The following is a 19,856-nucleotide window of genomic DNA, read 5'->3' on the forward strand; positions in this document are numbered from 1 at the left end:
AATATCTATGATGTGAACATTTATATAATGATCATAAACTTGAAATAATATGAGCATTGCTCATACTTTTGTTAACCCTGTGTAGAATTGTTCCTGGTTTATTTTTCTTCCTTAAAAAAACCGGAAGTTTTGTTGATGATGGGTTTGCAATTTTGTCTGGACTTAGTAAGCAGAGAGGAGAAGGGGGCACAAGTTACTCAAACGAAAGCGAGTTATTAAGGGAAAGGAGAGTTGGCATTTGTAATTTGCTGTGCTAAACGAGTCTTCATGCTCATAATTCCATGATTTTATTTTCATTTTGAATAAATTTTATAGGTAGTTAGAGTACTTCATATTACTCCAAACACTTTTTTTAAAGTTAGGTGATAATTCTGTGAAAGAGTCAGAGATTATTTCTATTCTCCAGGGGAAAAAAAAAAAAAGTGCCTAAAGGATTGGTACTGTTTGTGATGTTTTTGTAGGCAGAATAACAGCATGAATAGGAGTTGGGCAAGCACTCATCCTCCCAATTTGGCATAAGATTGTCTAAGATCTGATCTGTCATTTCTTAGGCCCACCTTACTTTATCACACTGCCATACATAAATGTGCCCCTTCAAAAGAACATCCACCACAGACCACATCTTATTCAACTTCCATTAATGTCAGCTACTTTTATGCACAGTACAACACATATACACACACTTTATAACTAGTCAGGTCATTAAAATATCTGTTAGATCTTTGATCAATATTACATTCTTGCCTCCTGGATTTCATTCATGCTATTTTCTGCTGAATTTAAGTCCTTTCTTCCTACAATGTATATCCTTAAATTCTGCTCATTCCTTTTTCAAATATCACATTCAATCAATATTTAATCTGTGAAGACATTCCTTTTTTAATCTTTTTATTTTTGATTATTATGAGTACTTAATAGCTGTATATCTTTATAGTACACATATTGGTACAGGCATACAATGTGAATTAAACAAATCATGGTAATTAGAGTATCCATTAGCTTAAGCATGTAACATTTCTTTGTGTTAGGAGCATTCCAATTCTGGTCTTTTAGTTATTATAGAGGACTTTTTAAGTTATTGTAAGTTATAGTCACTTTGTTGTGCTGTCAAATATTGTTCATTCTAGCTAACGACCTAACTATATTTTTCCTCTCATTAACCATCCCCAATATACCCTTCTGCAGCCTACTCTTCCCAGCCTCTGGTAAGTATATTCTACTCGGACTCCATGGTATCAATTACTTTTAATGTTTAGCTCCCACATGTGAATGAGAACTTGTAAGATTTCTCTTTCTGTGCTTATCTTATTTCACTTAACACAATTTTCTCCATTTCCATCCATGTTGTTGGGAACTGTAGGGCTTCAATCTTTTTTGTGGCTACCGAGTATTCCTTTGTGTATATGTATCACGATTTCTTTATCCATTTATCCACTGATAGACAATTGTGTGGATTCCAAACTTTCGTTATTGTAAATAATGCTGCAATAATCACAGGAGTGCAGATATCTATTCGATGTACTAAATTCCCCTCCTTTGGATTCATACCCAGATCTGGGATTGCTGAGTCATACAATAATTCCATTTTTAGTTTTTTTGAGCAACCTCCATACCCTTTTCCATAGTTTTCATGCGAATTTGTATTCCCAGTAACAATGTACAGGCTTACCCTTTCTCCACATCCTACCAGCATTTATTATTGCCTTTTGGATAAAAGTCATTGTAACTGGGATGCCATCCTATCTCATTGTTTTGATTTTTATTTCTCTGATGACTATTAAGGTTCAGCATCGTTTACGTACATGTGGCTATTTTTATGTGTTCTTTTGAGGAATAAGTCTGAGAATGTTAACACATAGTTAAAGAGTTCAGCTATGGAAACATTTATACACTCCTGGTGAGATGAACGCAGGTAAAAGCAACCCTTCCTGGTACCCCGGCATCATGAACACATTCGCACAGAAGCTGTGTGTGTTTGGCTCCGGTCTCACTCTCATGTCCTCCCTCCTATTCTTTGGGCTGTGCTTCTGCTGCTGTGGCTTGCAAAGTGACTTTGCCAGGTGCCTCTTCCAGCTGGCCTGTTAGATTCTAACTCATAGAGGAAAGGGGGACAGGGAGGAGGTATAAAAAGAAAGGATGAGAAGAAAAGGGAGAGGAGTCAAGAAGGAAATTTCTTCCTTAGATTTTTCAGTTGCTGTTAATGTCATTCCAGCCACTTTAGATGCTTGGTGTCTTCTTGCAGCTTCACATGGCACTCTACTCAGAGGTGGGAGCAATAGTCTGGCACAGTCCTCTTGGGTGTCCAAAGCCCCTGCAGGGTGTGCCACCAAGGAGAAAACTGCTGAGTCCAGCCCAGCCTCACAGGCCCAGGCACACTGGGATTTTCGTCTCCTCCTTCAGGGCTAAAAGCTGCTCACAGCACTGCTTCTGTGCTCTGAAACTCTGCTGACCACCCTCCTCCCCACTGCCCTCTGGCGTCAAGAGCAATAGCTACTTAGAGCAGTTAATGATCCTTCGGTTAATGCAGGCAGTCCCCAGGTTACCAACGAGGTCAGTTCTATAGATTTGTTCTAAATAGAATTTGCATGTATGTTGAAACAGGTACGTTGGCCTACTCCCTTTAATTGTGTCGATTTGTAAGTGTGATTGCATGTAAGTCAGATGACTGGAACTGGAGCTGCCTATACACAGAATGCCCTGTACCCTTTCAGGCCCCTAATAGCTAAAATTCCTCATAGTCAATCCCGGTGGTCATTTGTTTTCCCAAGAGAACCCTGACAGAACATATATAACATTGTGGCCAATTAATAGTTCTTGAAGGCCCTCGAAGAGCTCTAAATTCATACGTTAATTTCAATATACCTAACATTAATTTGCCAGGATTTACTCAACCATCCATTTAATAAGAAAAATTTAAAAAATACGTATTCCATGTATAGTGCAATAAAAGTTAAGTAACCCAGGCCTAAAAAACTTCCATTTAAGTATCCACTGAGTACTTTATGAATGTCAGTGAGTACACAGTTGTGAAAATTTGATCTCATTAAAATGAAACATTTGTAGTATTACTCAATGTTAAAATGAAGAATACCAAGAATTGAGGAGGTTATATTACTTTAAAACATTAAAAAATATGGATTTTCAAGCCTTATTCTTTCTTAAGAATCACTACAGATACACAAAAAGATGCTTCATTTAAGCACATATAATGCAGCATCATAAGGGAAGTACAATGTACTGTCAAGGCCATGTATAAGTCAGGGACCAATGAAGAGATGTGCTTCAGATCTCTGGCAGAAGAGTAAAATAGAAGACACGCTTCCAGCTTCTATAACAGTTCTTCTGAGATAGCCATTAAATACCTATAATTTATATTAATTTATCTGGTAACAGTGTACAAAGTTCTAACAACCCTGCATGTGGCAACAAAAACAAAATAATAATAGAATAACCAAATAAATAATGCATATAAAAGAGAAAAAGATATGCACATATGTAGAATTCTCATTCTATATGCGTACTGCTTGACAACAGTGTGATCTGCATTATATAATGACAGAACTTTCATATTGAAAGAAATCATAGTTTTCATAATGGAATTATGAACGTATAACAGCAAACTGAGTATGCATTTTAATAATGGTACTAACCATAACCTTTTATAACATTACAAATTGATGCAAACTTTGAAAATATTCAATATGCTCCTTCAAATTTAAAGGCCCAAATGTCAGTGAATCAAAAAAACTCACTCATAAGTATAAAGTTTCTTACTCTTTTCTCCATTCTTACACTGCAGCAATCCTCACCAAGTGTCTTCACCTGGGAATCAAAATCCTGCTAATAAAATCTTCTCTAGGAATGTGTTCTGGAGCCCACCACTTTTCTGAGAGCTTCCTTTACATCCTTGTCCCTCAGGCTGTAGATCAGGGGGTTCAGCATGGGAATCACTACAGTGTAGAACACCGTGGCCACTTTGTCAGCATCCCCACTGTCACCAGAGCTGGGCCTGCAGTAAATGGAGAGGCTCGTTCCGTGAAAGACCACGATGGCCGTGAGGTGGGAAGCGCAGGTGGAAAATGCCTTGCGCCTGCCCTCTGCAGAGCGAATCCTCAGGATGGTGACCAGAATAAACAAGTAGGAAGTGAGGATGATCACGATGGTGAAGATCTCACTGAAGGCGGCCACAGTGAACAGCAGCACCTCATTCACAGTGACATCTGAGCAAGCAAGACTCAGGAGAGGGGGCAGATCGCAGAAGAAGTGGTTGATCACATTTGATGTGTAGGACGGGATCTCCAGAGCTAAGCACAAGTGGATGAGAGAGCACACTGTCCCACTGAGGTAGCAGCAGGAGACCAGCTCCACACAGAGCCTGTGAGACATGGTGGCCGTGTACAGCAGAGGGTTACAGATGGCCACAAAGCGGTCGTAGGCCATCACTGCCAGCAGGAAGACCTCAGTGACCACACATGTGCAAAACAAGTAGAATTGTGTCATGCACCCCAGGAAGGATATAGATTTGTCCTTGTTGAGAATATCAGCCAACATCTTGGGCACAATGATTGAGGAGTAGCAGAAATCTACAAAGGATAAGTGACTGAGGAAAAAGTACATGGGAATATGAAGCCGGGAGCTAACTTGGATGAGTGCCATCATACCCAGGTTAGCCAAAACCGTGACTCCATAGATGAAGAGGAAAATCAGTAGGAGGCAAGTTTGTATCTCAGGGGCGTCTGACAATCCCAGGAGAATGAACTCTGTCACGGCAGTGCAGTTTTCCTTGCCCATATTCCCATATTATTTGGCATTGGACGGGAAAAAGGAACCTAAATGTCATTCTCTACTACTTGATCCGAAATTTAGTTTTGTCCGTATCCTGCAAAAATATATCCAATAAAGAGGTTTTGTTAATTTTATCAACAGTAATAGCACTTTTGGTGAAATTTAGCATAATTTCAGTCAATGTTTAATTGTATAACATAGATGCATAAAATTCACAGTCCTAAGAGAAAACGAAAGCACCAAGAATTATATGACCCGGTATGATTTGTGTCGTTAGATTTCATAATTGAGAGCTGTCACTAAATAATTACAAAAGAGGTCAAAGTATCACTTAATTAGTCTTGTTGCTCTGTGAAATTCAAATTCTTTTTTTCCCAGGCAGTTTCCAAATATTCAGATCCCAAGAAACAATTTTTGTAATACCTTTTAAGTACCTCTTCCTCAGTTTTCCACAGAAGGAATGAGAGATAAACGTACTTAGTATTGTTTTTACAGTTGAGATGGAGAAATGCAGTTTCACACTCCATGTTCACATTTACTCCATAACATTTGCTTTGTGATTCTGCTAATAACTCTATTCTGTGTCAGCCATGGTTCAGGAAAATGAAAGTCTTCACTGCAACATGGCCTTAACCGTGACTCTTCAGCCTTTAAAAGATCTGTTTATGAACAAATTTACTGCTGTAATCTATTTGATAAATTGATCAGAGATGTGGATTTTTATTTTAAAAATGTACATGGCTGCATTGTAGCATTATTTATGACATTAAAACTTAGAAATAAAGTGTTCAACAAGAGGGAAATGATCAAAATTATACTATATAGTAGATGTGATAAAAATGTGTGGCTAAAATCTTGTATCATTTTCGTAACATGGAAAATGACTATGATAAAACATAAAGTGAAAAAATGGATAGGACAGACAAAATATTATGTATACACACACAAGTTGCATTACACGTTAATCCTTACAGCATCTGTGTGCATAAAGAATCTGTATATTTGCCTGATTCTCACAAACAGAAGTATTATGTGGTGAAGTGAGGAAGGAGCATATAATTTTTTCCAATGAGGAACTCATACGTTCCAAACCTTTGGCATACAGCACATGTGCGGAGAGGATGAGTGGCCCCTCATTTACTCTCACCCTCACCCTCAGCCAATCCTTCATAGATAGCTATGTGACTGCAGAGGCACCAGGCAGGGGAATTCCTGTAGAAAAATGAGCTGAAAGAGAGACCAACACAGGCTGACACACCCTGGTAGTTTACACAACCTAACACAGCCTGGTGCTTTTTCCAACCTTAAACCTATTTCAAAGATGCACAGATTAATTTATTCCTAAATCCTAGTGTGTAAATGAATAATTGTTCTGATGATGTGGTTTTCTCTCTTCCAATGGCTTGGAAAAGTAAGCTATTTGTCTTTTCTTGAGTTTAAAGCAGATGATAATTTTGAAAAATCCTTATCATTTTCATGTCTAAAGATGACAAATTGGGATGTTCATTTACCATAGAGCAGTACATCTTTACCTGGAGAACATTTAATTCCAGGAAGAGATTTGTCAATCTCTGGAGACATTGTTGTTACAACAGGCAGTGAGTACTACTGACACCTAGTGGGTGTGCAGCAGAACAGCCTACTATGCACCAGAGGGTTCCCCACTCCACAGATACTCGACAAAGAAAGCATTATAGTAGGTAAAGTCTCCAAAGTTATCACCCAGTTATAACCCAAGAATAGGGGGGAGGAGAATGGAGGGAGGGTGATTGGTGGGATTACACCTGCGGTGCATCTTACAAGGGTATATGTGAAATTTAGTAAATGTAGAATGTAAATGTCTTAACGCAATAACTAAGAAAATGCCAGGAAGGCTATGTTAACCAGTGTGATGAAAATGTGTCAAACGTTCTATAAAACCGGTGTATGGTGCCCCATGATAAAAAAAAAAAAAAAAAAAGCATTATCCGGACCAAAATGTCATAACACCATAGTTGAGAAGCCTGCCATAGAGAGACATTTCCAAGGGCTTTACATAAAGCTAAAATGATCCCTTTTTCTCTGCTTTGGGGTGGTTCACCTGTCCATGTCCCTCCATGAATAGTCCTACAGGATGCACACGGCCAACCTCAGCACCAAGGTTACAGTCCAGAGAATCTAATGCCATCCTGACCACCCTTTATGAATGGAGTTAGGGTAAGAGAGGAGGAAAGGGGAGGGAGAGAGAAAACCAGCCTTCATCCCAACCGTTCACACTGTTTATCTATCATGCTAGTATCTGTTTTAAGATACTGGGTTCCACAGATTTCTGTCATTTCCCAACAGTCTCTTAGCACACAAAGAGAAAAAATACTGTCATTAAGGAGTGCTGAAAACACACGCCCTCTAACAACAATAAATTCTAGTTAAGAGTAATTGTAATGAATTCTAATAAAATAATATCTAATAAAGAGAAGAAAAAATAGATTTTAAAAGAATTGATAACTATTACCTTTCATAAAATTCCTCTTTTTTACTACACAGGACTATAAAAATTACCTAATGAGGAAAACTCATAAAGCTTCCATTACCCAGAAAATATTTTTCATTTCCATTCCTCAAAATACAAAATTCCTCAACCAACCAAAATATTGGAAAGATGCTGCTTACCCTGTTTCTGAATATACTATGATGGAAAATGTTATGGGCTTTATAATTGTGTGTGTGACTCTCTGGGGCCTGGATTCCATAAGTTCCCCAAACAGTCATTGATCTCTGTGGAATACCAACCACATAGCAAGAAAATAACTCTCTTGAGACGCCAACTATTATTGACTACTATGGAATATAAAAGAGAGGGAAGGGGTCTCCCACCTGGTACATGTTATTGTAATGTAACACAGTTACATTCAGAGTCCATGATAAATTATAAGCCACTGACTGCTACATCCAAGCTTAGCCTCTGTGAGCTAGTACTCACGTTTCTGTTATGAAATATATTGAAATATATTATCAGGTCATATGAACTTTGTCTGCCATATACTCAAAAGCTCCTTCCTAAAGGATGGAGGATCTGAAGCCACACCAGAGGTCTTCCAAATACCAAATAGGGGTGAAGACAATTACCCTCTTTTATGGAGAATAATAACAATGTCTCTCATATTTACTGAGTTTTTCCTCTATGAAAGATACTAGTCTAATGACAACTAGTAACATACTTCATGTGTATATAAATAAGAGAGGTCAGGACTTCTATCCCCTTTTACAAATGAGGTGAGTGAGGCTCAGCAGATCTAACTTCCCCAAAGTCACACACAGACTCCCAGGCATACAGAGTGCTTATGTTGTTGATTGGTTTCTTCCACCCATATGACCGTGAGGTAGAACATAGCTCCAGAGAGGTTCTGGGGTGGCACACTCCCTGTTAAACACCAGAGGTCATTACATGGGAATGTCTCAGGGATACCCTCGGTCTGCTCCTTTCCTGACTACGTATAGCAGCGTAGACCTGAGCTATTAGTGTTCAAAGAACCAGCTACAGAATCTCTACAGAACCAAACAATTCAAGAATTCTAGGGATGCAATGAGTTACAGGCAATTGGCTTTGAAATTCTCAACAATCCATGTGTGATTTCCCAAAACTGATTTATCTGAGAATTCCCTAAGTTGAAAGAGCTTTACTGGTTCTCCTTTTTCATCTAGAATCTCATGTTCTTTTTCATCTCACTCTTTTTTTTATTAAATCATAAACACATAGCTCATGTATATTTTCTCTCACTCTTAACAAGCAATTGATTTCTGTAATACCTTCACATTTAACTATGTGAATTACTCTCCTGAGAAAAAGAAAATCAATCCTCCTAAATCTAAACCTTGTGGATGACTTAAAATGTTGGTACCCATGCAGTTTGGATTTTATTTATCCAAGACACTTTGAATCCCTGTCCTGGCGTATGACTTCCTGTTTCTCTCTAGTGTGTGTAAATATATTTTTATGGGAAATCATGGCACTAGACATGTATTCTAATCAATATGTCCATTAACTATTGGCTATAGTATATGTATAAGCATGTGATATATGTATTTGTATAGTGCATATGCATGTATAGTATACCAGATGTACTCAGATATATATTAGAATGATGAAAACCTTTATTTAATCCTTATTAATTTTATTTTTAATGCTCCACCGCACTATTCTTAGAATATTCACCCCTATAAAAGATGTGAATTGTATGACAGAAAAGTTAAAAGTGCATCCATAAAGAACATTACTGATAGATATGCCTTATTTCACATGGAAAGCCATTCCTAGGAAAGTTGCTTTTCTTAGATATTTATCTTAGACTTGGGGAGAGAAGTGATTTTAATAGTTGTTTAACAGTTAAATATTTGATTGAAATTAATTTGAATAATTTAAATCTGAAGCACTAAGCCTTTAGTGGAACGTATTTACATCACACAAGATAACACTATATTAAAATATTATACTAACATTTTTATGAAATAGTGCTTAAACAAATTTGTCTCTATGTTGAATAATAACAGATAATCTTTAATGTTACACGATGTGATTTGGGGAAGTCTTTGTGGTAACCTTCCCAGAATTTCAGAAGTGGGTGAGCAAAGCAAGATTCCAAACAGAAACCTCCAGCTCCCTTCCCTCTGCAGGAACATCTAATCCAAGACCTATCCACATAAGCAAATACCTTCAGAAAGACCACAGGGAGCCTGGAAGAGTGATAGTGTTACTGGGCTTGGGGAAAACTGTTTTTTCAGCTTGACTATTGTTGGTATATATAAAGGCTACCGATTTATGAATGTTGAACTGAGACGCTGCTGTATTCTTTGGTCACTTCTAAGAGTTTTGTAGTAGAATCTCTGGTGTTTTCCAGATATACAATCATATCATCGTGAAGAATGAAAGTTTGATCTCTTCTGACCCTATATGGATACCCTTGATTGCCTTTCTTCCCTAATCGTGGTGGCTAAAACTTCCATTACAATTTTAAAGAGCAGTGGAGACAATGGGCAGCCTTGCCATGTTCCTGATCTGAGTGGAAATGATTTCAATTTAACTCCATCGAATACAATATTGGCTGTGGCTTTGCTGTAGATGGCCTCTATCAGTTTAAGAAATGTCCTTTCTATACCAATTTTCTTAAGTGTTCTGATCATGAAGGGATGCTGTATATTATGAAAAGCTTTTTCTGCATCAATTGAGAGAATCGTATGGCCTTTGTTTTTTAATTTGTTTATGTGCTGAATTATACTTATAGATATTTATAGATATAGATATAGATATTTCCTAACAAACAGAATCCAGCAACACATCAAAAAAATTTTACATTAGGAACAAGTCGGTTTTATCCCAGGGTCTCAAGGCTGGTTCAATATCTGTAAGATCTGCCATTCAATCCTATAATTCCTCTACTAGGAATATACCCAGAAGACCAAAAATCACATCATAACAAAGATATTTGTACCAGAATGCAGCCCATTTCATAATTGCTAAGTCATGGAAAAAGCCCAAGTGCCCATCGATGCACGAATGGATTAATAAATTGTGGTATATGTACACCATGGAATATTATGCAGCCTTAAAGAAAGATGGAGACTTTACCTCTTTCATGTTTACATGGATGGAGCTGGAACATATTCTTCTTAGTAAAGTATCTCAAGAATGGAAGAAAAAGTATCCAATGTACTCAGCTCTACTATGAAACTATGGCTTTCACATGAAAGCTATAACCCAGTTATAACCCAAGAATAGGGGAAGGGGGACAGGGAGGAGAGGGAGGGGGGAGGTGGGCGGAGGGAGGGTGATTGTTGGGATTACACCTGCGGTACATCTTACAAGGGTATATGTGAAACTTAGTAAATATAGAAAGTAAATGTCTTAACACAATAACTAAGAAAATGCCAGGAAGGCTATGTTAACCAGTGTGATGAAAATGTGTCTATAAAACCAGTGTATAGTGCCCCATGATCGCATTAATGTACACAGCTATGATTTAATAAAAAAAGTTCTATTGTCAAAGAAAATTAGAAATTGCATAACTAGCAGATGTTATTAAAAACGATCTGAGTACTCAGAGAAACCAAGGTCAAGAGAAAAACGTTTATTCATCGGACATCCAGTATATAAAACATAGCTTTCTCTGATGTTTGATTTTCCACATACGATAACTAATTTGTTCCTCATCAGATAATATCTATGATGTGAACATTTATATAATGATCATAAACTTGAAATAATATGAGCATTGCTCATACTTTTGTTAACCCTGTGTAGAATTGTTCCTGGTTTATTTTTCTTCCTTAAAAAAACAGGAAGTTTTGTTGATGATGGGTTTGCAATTTTGTCTGGACTTAGTAAGCAGAGAGGAGAAGGGGGCACAAGTTACTCAAACAAAAGCGAGTTATTAAGGGAAACAAGAGTAGGCATTTGTAATTTGCTGTGCTAAATGAGTCTTCATGCTTATAATTCCGTGATTTTATTTTCATTTTCAATAAATTTTATAGGTAGTTAGAGTACTTCATATTACTCCAAACACTTTTTTTAAAGTTAGGTGATAATTCTGTGAAAGAGTCAGAGATTATTTCTATTCTCCAGGGGAAAAAAAAAAAAGTGCCTAAAGGATTGGTACTGTTTGTGATGTTTTTGTAGGCAGAATAACAGCATGAATAGGAGTTGGGCAAGCACTCATCATCCCAATTTGGCATAAGATTGTCTAAGATCTGATCTGTCATTTCTTAGGCACACCTTACTTTATCACACTGCCATACATAAATGTGCCCCTTCAAAAGAACATTCACCACAGACCACATCTTATTCAACTTCCATTAATGTCAGCTACTTTTATGCACAGTACAACACGTATACACACACTTCATAACTAGTCAGGTCATTAAAATATCTGTTAGATCTTTTATCAATATTACATTCTTGCCTCCTGGATTTCATTCATGCTATTTTCTGCTGAATTTAAGTCCTTTCTTCCTACAATGTATATCCTTAAATTCTGCTCATTCCTTTTTCAAATATCACATTCAATCAATATTTAATCTGTGAAGACATTCCTTTTTTAATCTTTTTATTTTTGATTATTATGAGTACTTAATAGCTGTATATCTTTATAGTACACATATTGGTACAGGCATACAATGTGAATTAAACAAATCATGGTAATTAGAGTATCCATTAGCTTAAGCATGTAACATTCCTTTGTGTTAGGAGCATTCCAATTCTGGTCTTATAGTTATTATAGAGGACTTTCTAAGTTATTGTAAGTTATAGTCCCTTTGTTGTGCTGTCAAATATTGTTCATTCTAGCTAACGACCTAACTATATTTTTCCTCTCATTAACCAACCCCAATATACCCTTCTGCAGCCTACTCTTCCCAGCTTCTGGTAAGTATATTCTACTCTGACTCCATGGTATCAATTACTTTTAATGTTTAGCTCCCACATGTGAATGAGAACTTGTAAGATTTCTCTTTCTGTGCTTATCTTATTTCACTTAACACAATTTTCTCCATTACCATCCATGTTGTTGGGAAGTGTAGGGCTTCATTCCTTTTTGTGGCTATCGAGTATTCCTTTGTGTATATGTATCACAATTTCTTTATCCATTTATCCACTGATAGACAATTGTGTGGATTCCAAACCTTGGTTATTGTAAATAATGCTGCAATAATCACAGGAGTGCAGATATCTATTCAATATACTAAATTCCCCTCCTTTGGATTCATACCCAGACCTGGGATTGCTGAGTCATACAATAATTCCATTTTTAGTTTTTTGAGGAACCTCCGTACCCTTTTCCATAGTTTTCCTGCTAATTTGTATTCCCAGTAACAATGTACAGGCTTACCCTTTCTCCACATCCTACCAGCATTTATTATTGCCTTTTGGATAAAAGTCATTGTAACTGGGATGCCATCCTATCTCATTGTTTTGATTTTTATTTCTCTGATGACTATTAATGTTCAGCATCGTTTATGTACATGTGGCTATTTTTATGTGTTCTTTTGAGGAATAAGTCTGAGAATGTTAACACATAGTTAAAGAGTTCAGCTATGGAAACATTTATACACTCCTGGTGAGATGAACGCAGGTAAAAGCAACCCTTCCTGGTACCCCGGCATCATGAACACATTCGCACAGAAGCTGTGTGTGTTTGGCTCCGGTCTCACTCTCATGTCCTCCCTCCTATTCTTTGGGCTGTGCTTCTGCTGATGTGGCTTGGAAAGTGACTTTGCCAGGTGCCTCTTCCAGCTGGCCTGTTAGATTCTAACTCATAGAGGAAAGGGGGACAGGGAGGAGGTATAAAAAGAAAGGATGAGAAGAAAAGGCAGAGGAGTCAAGAAGGAAATTTCTTCCTTAGATTTTTCAGTTGCTGTTAATGTCATTCCAGCCACTTTAGATGCTTGGTGTCTTCTTGCAGCTTCACATGGCACTCTACTCAGAGGTGGGAGCAATAGTCTGGCACAGTCCTCTTGGGTGTCCAAAGCCCCTGCAGGGTGTGCCACCAAGGGGAAAACTTCTGAGTCCAGCCCAGCCTCACAGGCCCAGGTACACTGGGATTTTTGTCTCCTCCTTCAGGGCTAAAAGCTGCTCACAGCACTGCTTCTGTGCTCTGAAGCTCTGCTGACCACCCTCCTCCCCACTGCCCTCTGGCGTCAAGAGCAATAGCTACTTAGAGCAGTTAATGATCCTTCAGTTAATGCAGGCAGTCCCCAGGTTACCAACGAGGTCAGTTCTACAGATTTGTTCTAAATAGAATTTGCATGTATGTTGAAACAGGTACGTTGGCCTACTCCCTTTAATTGTCTCGATTTGTAAGTGTGATTGCATGTAAGTCAGATGACTGGAACTGGAGCTGCCTGTACACAGAATGCCCTGTACCCTTTCAGGCCCCTAACAGCTAAAATTCCTTATAGTCAATTCCGGTGGTCATTTGTTTTCCCAAGAGAATCCTGACAGAACATATATAACATTATGGCCAATTAATAATTCTTGAAGGCCCTCGAAGAGCTCTAAATTCATACGTTAATTTCAATATACCTAACATTAATTTGCCAGGATTTACTCAACCATCCATTTAATAAGAAAAATCCGTATTCCATGTATAGTGCAATAAAAGTTAAGTAACCCAGGCCTAAAAAACTTCGTTTAAGTATCCACTGAGTACTTTATGAATGTCAGTGAGTACACAGTTGTGAAAATTTGATCTATTAAAATGAAACATTTGTTGTATTACTCGATGTAAAATGAAGAATACCAAGAATTGAAGAAGTTACATTACTTTACAACATTAAAAAATATGGATTTTCAAGCCTTATTCTTTCTTAAGAATCACTACAGATACACAAAAAGATGCTTCATTTAAGCACATATAATGCAGCATCATAAGGGAAGTGCAATGTACTGTCAAGGCCATGTATAAGTCAGGGGCCAATGAAGAGATGTGCTTCAGATCTCTGGCAGAAGAGTAAAATAGAAGACACGCTTCCAGCTTCTATAACAGTTCTTCTGAGATAGCCATTAAATAGCTATAATTTATATTAATTTATCTGGTAACAGTGTACAAAGTTCTAACAACCCTGGATGTGGCAACAAAAACAAAATAATAATAGAATAATCAAATAAATAACACATATAAAAAAGAAAAAGATATGCACATATATAGAATTCTCATTCTATATGTGTACTGCTTTACAACAGTGTGATCTGCATTATATAATGACAGAACTTTCATATTGAAAGAAATCATAGTTTTCATAATGGAATTATGAACGTATAACAGCAAACTGAGTATGCATTTTAATAATGGTACTAAACATAACCTTTTATAACATTACAAATTGATGCAAACTTTGAAAATATTCAATATGCTCCTTCAAATTTAAAGGCCCAAATGTCAGTGAATCAAAAAAACTCACTCATAAGTATAAAGTTTCTTACTCTTTTCTCCATTCTTACACTGCAGCAATCCTCACCAAGTGTCTTCACCTGGGAATCAAAATCCTGCTAATAAAATCTTCTCTAGGAATGTGTTCTGGAGCCCACCACTTTTCTGAGAGCTTCCTTTACATCCTTGTTCCTCAGGCTATAGATCAGGGGGTTCAGCATGGGAATCACTACAGTGTAGAACATTGTGGCCACTTTGTCAGCATCCCCACTGTCACCAGAGCTGGGCCTGCAGTAAATGGAGAGGCTCGTTCCATGGAAGACCACGATGGCCGTGAGGTGGGAAGCACAGGTGGAAAATGCCTTGCGCCTGCCCTCTGCAGAGCGAATCCTCAGGATGGTGACCAGAATAAACAAGTAGGAAGTGAGGATGATCACGATGGTGAAGATCTCACTGAAGGCGGCCACAGTGAACAGCAGCACCTCATTCACAGTGACATCTGAGCAAGCAAGACTCAGGAGAGGGGGCAGATCGCAGAAGAAGTGGTTGATCACATTTGATGTGTAGGACGGGATCTCCAGAGCTGAGCACAAGTGGATGAGAGAGCACACTGTCCCACTGAGGTAGCAGCAGGAGACCAGCTCCACACAGAGCCCGCGAGACATGGTGACCGTGTACAGCAGAGGGTTACAGATGGCCACAAAGCGGTCGTAGGCCATCACTGCCAGCAGGAAGACCTCAGTGACCACACATGTGCAAAACAAGTAGAATTGTGTCATGCACCCCAGGAAGGATATAGATTTGTCCTTGTTGAGAATATCAGCCAACATCTTGGGCACAATGATTGAGGAGCAGCAGAAATCTACAAAGGATAAGTGACTGAGGAAAAAGTACATGGGAGTATGAAGCCGGGAGCTAACTTGGATGAGTGCCATCATACCCAGGTTAGCCAAAACGGTGACTCCATAGATGAAGAGGAAAATCAGTAGGAGGAAAGTTTGTATCTCAGGGGCGTCTGACAATCCCAGGAGAATGAACTCTGTCACAGCGGTGCAGTTTTCCTTGCCCATGTCCCCATATTATTTGGCATTGGACGGGAAAAAGGAACCTAAATGTCATTCTCTACTACTTGATCCGAAATTGAGTTTTGTCCGTATCCTGCAAAAATATATCCAATAAAGAGGTTTTGTTAATTTTATCAACAGTAATAGCACTTTTGGTGAAATTTAGCATAATTTCAGTCAATGTTTAATTGTATAACATAGATGCATAAAATTCACAGTCCTAAGAGCAAACGAAAGCACCGAGAATTATATGACCCAGTATAATTCGTGTCGTTAGGTTTCATAATTGAGAGCTGTCACTAAATAATTACAAAAGAGGTCAAAGTATCGCTTAATTAGTCTTGTTGCTCTGTGAAATTCAAATTCTTTTTTTCCCAGGCAGTTTCCAAATATTCAGATCCCAAGAAACAATTTTTGTAATACCTTTTAAGTACCTCTTCCTCAGTTTTCCACAGAAGAAATGAGAGATAAACGTACTTAGTATTGTTTTTACAGTTGAGATGGAGAAATGCAGTTTCACACTCCATGTTCACATTTACTCCATAACATTTGCTTTGTGATTCTGCTAATAACTCTGTTCTGTGTCAGCCATGGTTCAGGAAAATGAAAGTCTTCACTGCAACATGGCCTTAACCGTGACTCTTCAGCCTTTAAAAGATCTGTTTATGAACAAATTTACTGCTCTAATCTATTTGATAAATTGATCAGAGATGTGGATTTTTATTTTAAAAATGTACATGGCTGCATTGTAGCATTATTTATGACATTAAAACTTAGAAATTAAGTGTTCAACAAGAGAGAAATGATCAAAATTATACTATATAGTAGATGTGATAAAAATGTGTGGCTGAAATCTTGTATCATTTTCGTAACATGGAAAATGACTATGATAAAACATAAAGTGAAAAAATGGATAGGACAGACAAAATATTATGTATACACACACAAGTTGCATTACACGTTAATCCTTACAGCATCTGTGTGCATAAAGAATCTGTATATTTGCCTGATTCTCACAAACAGAAGTATTATGTGGTGAAGTGGGGAAGGAGAATATAATTTTTTCCAATGAGGAACTCATACATTCCAAACCTTTGACATACAGCACATGTGGGGAGAGGATGAGTGGCCCCTCATTTACTCTCACCCCTCCCCCCCCCAGCCAATCCTTCATAAATAGCTATGTGACTGCAGAGGCACCAGGCAGGGGAATTCCTGTAGAAAAATGAACTGAAAGAGAGACCAACACAGGCTGACACACCCTGGTAGTTTACACAACCTAACACAGCCTGGTGCTTTTTCCAACCTTAAACCTATTTCAAAGATGCACAGATTAATTTATTCCTAAATCCTAGTGTGTAAATGAATAATTGTTCTGATGATGTGGTTTTCTCTCTTCCAATGGCCAGGAAAAGTAAGCTATTTGTCTTTTCTTGAGTTTAAAGCAGATGATAATTTTGAAAAATCCTTATCATTTTCATGTCTAAAGATGGCAAATTGGGATGTTCATTGACCATAGAGCAGTACATCTTTCCCTGGAGAACATTTAATTCCAGGAAGAGATTTGTCAATCTCTGGAGACATTGTTGTTACAACAGGCAGTGAGTACTACTGACACCTAGTGGGTGTGCAGCAGAACAGCCTACTATGCACCAGAGGGTTCCCCACTCCACAGATACTCGACAAAGAAAGCATTATAGTAGGTAAAGTCTCCAAAGTTATCACCCAGTTATAACCCAAGAATAGGGGGGAGGAGAATGGAGGGAGGATGATTGGTGGGATTACACCTGCGGTGCATCTTACAAGGGTATATGTGAAATTTAGTAAATGTAGAATGTAAATGTCTTAACGCAATAACTAAGAAAATGCCAGGAAGGCTATGTTAACCAGTGTGATGAAAATGTGTCAAACGTTCTATAAAACCAGTGTATGGTGCCCCATGATAAAAAAAAAAAAAAAAAAAAAAAAAAAGCATTATCTGGACCAAAATGTCATAACACCATAGTTGAGAAGCCTGCCATAGAGAGACATTTCCAAGGGCTTTACATAAAGCTAAAATGATCCCTTTTTCTCTGCTTTTGGTGGTTCACCTGTCCATGTCCCTCCATGAATAGTCCTACAGGATGCACACGGCCGACCTCAGCACCAAGGTTACAGTCCAGAGAATCTAATGCCATCCTGACCACCCTTTATGAATGGAGTTAGTGTAAGAGAGGAGGAAAGGGGAGGGACAGAGAAAACCAGCCTTCATCCCCACCATTCACACTGTTTATCTATCATATCTGTTTTAAGATACTGGGTTCTACAGATTTCTTTCATTTCCCAATAAACAGTCTCTTAGTATACAAAGAGAAAAAATATTGTCACTAAGGAGTGCTGAAAACACACGCCCTTTAACAACAAATTCTAGTTAAGAGTAATTGTAATGAATTCTAATAAAATAATATCTAATAAAGAGAAGAAAAAATAGATTTTAAAAGAATTGATGACTATTACCTTTCATAAAATTCCTCTTTTTTACTACACAGGACTATAAAAATTACCTAATGAGGAAAACTCATAAAGCTTCCATTAACCAGAAAATATTTTTCGTTTCCATTCCTCAAAATACAAAGTGAAGTCCAACCAACCAAAACGTTGGACAGATGCTGCTTCCCCTGTTTCTGAATATACTATGATGGAAAATGTTATGGGCTTTATAATTGTGTGTGTGACTCTCTGGGGCCTGGATTCCATAAGCTCCCCAGTCATTGATCTCTGTGGAATACCAACCACATAGCAAGAAAATAACTCTCTTGAGACGCCAACTATTATTGACTACTATGGAATATAAAAGAGAGGGAAGGGGTCTCCCACCTGGTACATGTTATTGTAATCTAACACAGTTACATTCAGAGTCCATGATAAATTATAAGCCACTGACTGCTACATCCAAGCTTAGCCTCTGTGAGCTAGTACTCACGTTTCTGTTATGAAATATATTGAAATATATTATCAGGTCATATGAACTTTGTCTGCCATATACTCAAAAGCTCCTTCCTAAAGGATGGAGGATCTGAAGCCACACCAGAGGTCTTCCAAATACCAAATAGGGGTGAAGACAATTACCCTCTTTTATGGAGAATAATAACAATGTCTCTCATATTTACTGAGTTTTTCCTCTATGAAAGATACTAGTCTAACTACAACTAGTAACATACTTCATGTGTATATAAATAAGAGAGGTCAGGACTTCTATCCCCTTTTACAAATGAGGTGAGTGAGGCTCAGCAGATCTAACTTCCCCAAAGTCACGCACAGACTTCCAGGCATACAGAGTGCTTATGTTGTTGATTGGTTTCTTCCACCCATATGACTGTGAGGTAGAACATAGCTCCAGAGAGGTTCTGGGGTGGCACACTCCCTGTTAAACACCAGAGGTCATTACATGGGAATGTCTCAGGGATACCCTCGGTCTGCTCCTTTCCTGACTACGTATAGCAGCGTAGACCTGAGCTATTAGTGTTCAAAGAACCAGCTACAGAACCTCTACAGAACCAAACAATTCAAGAATTCTAGGGATGCAATGAGTTACAGGCAATTGGCTTTGAAATTCTCAACAATCCATGTGTGATTTCCCAAAACTGATTTATCTGAGAATTCCCTAAGTTGAAAGAGCTTTACTGGTTCTCCTTTTTCATCTAGAATCTCATGTTCTTTTTCATCTCACTCTTTTTTTTTTTATTAAATCATAAACACATAGCTCATGTATATTTTCTCTCACTCTTAACAAGCAATTGATTTCTGTAATACCTTCACATTTAACTATGTGAATTACTCTCCTGAGACAAAGAAAATCAATCCTCCTAAATCTAAACCTTGTGGATGACTTAAAATGTTGGTATCCATGCAGTTTGGATTTTATTTATTGAAGACACTTTGAATCCCTGTCCTGGCGTATGACTTCCTGTTTCTCTCTAGTGTGTGTAAATATATTTTTATGGGAAATCATGGCACTAGACATGTATTCTAACCAATATGTCCATTAACTATTGGCTATAGTATATGTATAAGCATGTGATATATGTATTTGTATAGGGCATATGCATGTATAGTATACTAGATGTACTCA

The 19,856-nt window shown here is 37.8% G+C and overlaps 2 protein-coding genes across 2 annotated transcripts; both read right to left on the reverse strand.

Moving 5' to 3' along the window:
* Window positions 1-3,855: 3,855 nt before the first annotated feature.
* Window positions 3,856-4,791, reverse strand: LOC128565416 (olfactory receptor 5L1-like). The gene has a single exon (XM_053561842.1). It carries the CDS (start codon window positions 4,789-4,791, stop codon window positions 3,856-3,858), a length of 936 nt encoding a protein of 311 aa, XP_053417817.1.
* Window positions 4,792-14,815: 10,024 nt separating this feature from the next.
* Window positions 14,816-15,751, reverse strand: LOC128565407 (olfactory receptor 5L1-like). The gene has a single exon (XM_053561833.1). It carries the CDS (start codon window positions 15,749-15,751, stop codon window positions 14,816-14,818), a length of 936 nt encoding a protein of 311 aa, XP_053417808.1.
* Window positions 15,752-19,856: the final 4,105 nt, after the last annotated feature.

The sequence above is a fragment of the Nycticebus coucang genome, chromosome 14 (assembly GCF_027406575.1).
Source record: "Nycticebus coucang isolate mNycCou1 chromosome 14, mNycCou1.pri, whole genome shotgun sequence".
Taxonomy (NCBI): Eukaryota; Metazoa; Chordata; class Mammalia; order Primates; family Lorisidae; genus Nycticebus; species Nycticebus coucang.